Source organism: Elephantulus edwardii, unplaced genomic scaffold (assembly GCF_000299155.1).
Source record: "Elephantulus edwardii isolate Elephantulus edwardi_28Jun2011 unplaced genomic scaffold, EleEdw1.0 scaffold00113, whole genome shotgun sequence".
NCBI lineage: Eukaryota > Metazoa > Chordata > Mammalia > Macroscelidea > Macroscelididae > Elephantulus > Elephantulus edwardii.
Genome location: NW_006399863.1, coordinates 3947010 through 3952548, shown reverse-complemented (window position 1 = coordinate 3952548; position 5539 = coordinate 3947010). Strand labels below are relative to the sequence as shown.

General features: G+C 40.0%; 1 protein-coding gene across 1 annotated transcript in view; it reads right to left on the bottom strand.

Annotated features, from left to right (window-relative positions):
• ARHGEF3 (Rho guanine nucleotide exchange factor (GEF) 3) overlaps positions 1–4973 on the bottom strand; it is a 363011-nt gene extending 358038 nt beyond the window's left edge. Inside the window, exon 1 of the mRNA XM_006892215.1 lies at positions 4889–4973. Coding sequence (XP_006892277.1) covers positions 4889–4950 — 62 coding nt within the window. The 5' untranslated portion in view covers positions 4951–4973. The remainder of the gene's footprint in view (positions 1–4888) is intronic.
• Between the last annotated feature and the right edge of the window lie 566 nt (positions 4974–5539).

The window sequence follows — 5539 nt, the reverse complement described above, 5'->3', positions numbered from 1 at the left end:
CACATAACAACAACAACAACTGCACCATCTCCACTCATCAATCTAGAAATATTCTTGAGTACCTTCAGCATGTCAGACACGGAGTAAATCATTAAAAGTAGACAAGACAGGCAAGACCTGGACCCACAGAGTTACAATCCAGTAGATAAGGAAGACACTAATAAATATAAACACAGTTTTTCCAACCTTGGGTGAAAATACTTGGCAGTAGTTTTTGTTGATAAGGGTGATGATGTTTCACCCTGAGAAAACTGTTACATGCCAATTTTTTGTTGTTGTTTCTTTGTGAAAAAATTTCAAAATTGAATTAACTGACAAATTTAAAATTGGTATGTATCCAAGAAGGCCCAGGGTCAGTAAGTAAGCAATTCTTTTTCACAAATACACAAAGGATGAGAAATGGTTGCAGCTGTTAGGTGCCACGGCATCAGCCTCATGGAGCCCCGGGCACAATGGGGTCAGACCAGTGCAGAGGGCCCTCTCTGGCTGGTTTTTGGAAACAGATCTCAAGAACTTTCTCTGAAACCTCTCCAGTTATTGCAGAATGCATAAGCCTTGTTAACCAACAGGGTAGTGGGTGAGCTGCACTGAACAGAAATTAAATCTGGGTCTCCTGAATGAAAGGTAAGAATAAAGCACAGCCCATAAAGATTCATCCTACGTTCTTCATTTTAGGTAAACTAACAACTTTAGTCTGCTTGGCTCCACAGTCAACAGTCTTGGCACCAGTAGCCAGAAAATCAAAAAACATATTGCAATAGGAAAGTCTGCTGTTAGGGACCTCTCCAGGGTACTGAAGAGCAAAGGTGTCACTCTGGAGACTAAGGTGTATCTGATACAGGCTATGGTCTTTGCCATCACTTGTTATGCATCAGAGAGTTGAACAATGACCAGGGAGGATAGAAGGAGAATTGATGCCTTTGAGCTGTGGTGCTGGAGAAGAGTATTGAATGTACCATGGACTGCCAAGAAAACAAACAGATTTATCCTGGAGAGGGTTAAATCAGGCTGCTCCTTGGAGGCAAGGATTCTGGGGCTTCATCTGACATACTTTGGACATGTTGTAAGGTCCTTGGAGAGGGACATCATGTTTGGTAGGGTGGAGGGATGGTGCAGGAGGGGAAGACCCTCTATGAGGTGTATTGATTCAGTGACTGGGGTAATCGGGATGGGTGTGTCAAAGGCAGTGCGATTGGCACAGGATAGAGCAGGGTTTAGGGCTGTTGTACATAGGGTCACTATGCGTCTCAAGTGACTCGACGGCACATAACAACCACAACAAAAACAAGCAAAAGTGAAAACAGCCTGTTGCACTGAGTATCTACTATCTCCTGGGTGTCTCCTAACGATTAATGCAGGACACCTTTGTAATCCACTGGGGAACATGTCCAGTAGCCAAAAGAAGGTTTCCATTTAACAATTGCTCATATGTGCAAACTCTGAATTCTCTAAGAATAGAGACTTTAATGCAAAGTATTTTATCTCAGTAGTGTTCAACATACTGAATGATAATCAAATGATTGATAGGCTGGTTTCCTTCAAAGTATCAATATGCTGGTACATCCTAACTTTATGTTAGAGCTGCTCATTCTTCTGATAATCACAGTCAAGTTCACTGGAGAAAGACTTAGGGCCAAATCCCAGGACGCCTGGGGCTGAGGCCGTTTCTACCTGAACTTGGCCAAATACTTTTTCACTCCAGATCTGTCAGCTTAAAATTTTAATGAGGAATTAAGCAAAAGGAGCCTATGATATCTTCCAGCTCTTTATTTTTCTATTTCTGAGCCACATAATGGAAAGAGGGCAACTTATAAAATGTCTCTGAAATATTCTGCCTGCTTTGGGGATGAGATCTAAAGTGAAAGCTTCAGGGCAGAGCGTCTGATGAAGTCTATCATTAGTGAATGAAGCACTTCCTCCCTCCAGAGACCAGTGGGCGTATTTATCTTAATAAAGTAGATTTAACCCCCATGTGACTTCCTTCCCCAGATAAACATGTATAAAACCTGGAAAACCCCTCTCCAGAGAAACACGTGATTGATGTATGTGCCTGAGGTTGCCGCCCTCACCTGTACATAAGAACAGAGGTGCAGGTGACGTGCAAGAGCCCACGCTCATAGGCTCACTCAAAAATCTCATCGCCATCAAAATGGTTACAACTCATAGTGACTCTTCAGGTTTCAAAGGCTGTAAACATTTATGGGAAATGACTGCTCTCTTTACTGGTGGACTCCAGCACATAGTACACCATCCTGGGTTACAAACAAGGACCTCTTATTCATATGTGAGGGAGTCTTGGCGGCTTAGTGGTAAGGAGCTGAGCTGTCAATATAAAGGTATGAAGGTCAGCTATGGGTCAGTTCTGACTTGATGGTATTCAACAGCATTCATTGGCTGGATAGGGTCAAACCTGAAAACCATCACTTCCGACTCTAACATTCTCCTCTTGAAGATTAACAGATACTGAAGAGTGGGGGTGCTCAAGGCAACCACAAACAAGGCACCATGACTCAAAGCTATGTTCACCACTCAACAAACATGGTTTACTGAGCTGGTTATTCAAAATGAACAAATGAGTAGGAACTGGGGCTCTGCAGTGCATAAAGAAAACAAAAATCCTCACAACTGGATCAAGAAGCAATATCATAATAAATGAAGAAAAGACTGAAGTTGTCACGGATTTTCTTTTACTTGGATCCATAATCAACACTCAAGGGAGTCGTTTGCTGTTGTATACCATCAAGTCAGAACCGACCCGTACCTGACCCTCCAGCAGGTTGAGATCACTCATCTGTGGGAGCAGCAGTCAAGAAACCAGAAGATGCACTGCCCTGGCAAATCTACTGCAAAAAAGATTTCTTAAAAGTAATAAAAAAACAATACTATGACCTGGAGGGTTACTGTGGCTTGATGTAAACCATGGTATTTTCAAGCACCTCATTAACATGCAGAAGCTGGACAAGGAAGAAGGAAATCAGTAAAAACAAAAAAATAAAAAAGGAAACCTGTATATAAAAATAGATTAATTTCTCAAGCTCATCAGCTTTTAGAGACGAAAACTAAAACAACAATGAGATATCATCTTAGCCCAGCAACAATTGCGAGTTCAATATGGCAATAAAAACCAAATGTAGCTAAGGGTATGGAGAGAGTAGAACTCACACACATTGCTAGTAGGAATGTAAAATGATACAACTATGAAAAGTAGTTTGGCATTGCTTTAAAAAATTGAAAACTGGAAATATTATTTGCATCACTAGGCATTTATCCTAAATGAATAAGAGCCGCCACATGATCAGACATGGGCACACTCACGTTTATTGCAGCATTTTTTTATAATAGCAAGTGGAAGCAAGACAAATGTCCATAAACAGAAGAACAGTTTGAAAAATGTGGTATATCCATACAGTGAGGTACTATGCAATACTAGAGAACATTAAAGAATTCTTGGAACACTGCATGACATGAAGGTATCCAGAAGACATATGCATAGTTAAATTAAGTCATTCACAAAAGGACAATTATTGCATAGACCATTATTTTTAAAAAGCTGAAGAAAGGTTTACACATAGAATAATTCTTGGATAGTTGTCAGGGATGGAAGAGAAGGGAAAGTGAATAAAAATTCATAAACAGACAGATGAAAAGAAAGGCTGTATACCATAAGGAGATGCACGTTATAAAATGTATATGAAGATTTGAATGAAAAATCAATATACTTTTTACACTTTCACTCAAATGATGCACACAACATAGATGCATTTGAAATCACAGTGCTGAAAAAGAATATTGCATCAACCATGGGCTGGAGGAGGTGGAAACAAAATTGGGACAAATAGAGAGTCACTATTTTTAAAAAGGAAAATGTACCTATGCATTTCCTGTGCTAAATTAAACTTTTAAAAAATCTTTTTAAGAGAAGGAAGGAAGAAAAGAAGAAAGAAAATCATAAATGTGACTTTAAATTAAAAAAAAAACAACAAACCAACAAAAACGTAGCTGCCAAGAGCTAAATGTCTGCTTTTGTTTCCTCTTGAAAGAAATGGCCATGTCCACATGTGCACACAACACATCTGAGCCTGTGTCCACATTTTTCAGGATTAAATATTTGCTTCTATACCATTGGTTCTACTTAACATCAAGTCTTCTACATCTTAGAAGAATTCTTTCATATTTAGCAAAGGCGTCGAATCTCACTCCTTTGATGTCAGAAATTAATCAAACCCACAGTTACCTGGTTAATTCCAATTTAGAGCCACCCTGCCGGACAGGCCCCTGTAGGAATGGCCCCAGAGAGTTTCGAAAGTCATTATCTTTACAGAAGCAAACTGGCACATCTTAATTCTATGAGCAGCTGGGGGGTTCAAACTGCCAAAGTTCCTGTCAGTAACTGAGTGTTTTAACTATTGCACCATCAGGCCTCCTAGAGATAATGCGATAACAATAACATACTGGCTTTGAGATGTAACAGCTATCAGCTGACCCTCTGGTAGTTTTCAGAGGCTAGAAATTACAGAAGAGAAGATTGCTTAGCTTTCTCCCAATGGAGCCATCTGCCCTTGAGTTGGCATCACTGCTCCTTGGTACCAGAGCTTTGAGATAATGAAAATGGGTACTGAACTTTTTATATTATTCAGTTAACTCTTTGTTGACAGCACAGTATGCTATGGACTACACTACTGTAGGACTTTGATTTCTCCAAATTCTTGATGCTGTCTGTTGAGATGTGTGTGTGTGGTAAGTATGACAGTCGGAACCGACCCAGAGCTGACCCTGCAGCAGGTCAGTTGATTTACACAGGCATTTAGTTCTGCGTTTAGTGACACTTTTATTATTATATGCAAGAATTTTTTAATTTAATTACTTTTTAAAATAAAAACATTTTTACCTTTCCTTGTTTTCTTCTATCCCTCTGCAGACGCACTGGTTCATTACTGTTGAACTGTCCATAGGCACAGCAGGGCAGACCCAGGTCTTCTTTCTTAAAAACAAAACCACCAGCATTATGACCTGCAGGTATTTAAGCTATAAGAATTCAGACAGGTACGTCAGATAGACATAAGATGAATGTGTCAAAGGTTGTGCAGTGTTCAGGAAAATCCATTCACCATTTTTTCCAGTTAATATGGTCTTATCAGAGAGTACATTTTCCACACATCCTTGCAAATAACTAGGTCAAGTGCCTGAGTTCTCAGTGGAACGTAAGAGTAAGTGATGGGTGCCATTTCCTCATCCACATCTTAATACATGGGCACATCTTGTCAACCTTTCCTGCTGCCTAGAATTTAGCTCTGGCCATGCAGTTGAGGATAATGACCATGGAAATATGAGAGCAACAAGACAGAAGCCACCTGGGCCTGTGAGTGACTGTGTGGAGCCCAGACACCTAATGATCTTGGAACTACTTAGAGAGAGATTTATTTGTTCCTGAAGTAATTTTGACCAAAGACAGACTAAGAAGTAAAGGCCTGGAAATCTATTTACAAAAACCAGCCTGTAAAATCCTAAAGAACAAAACAGTGTGATCTGCAAATGATCA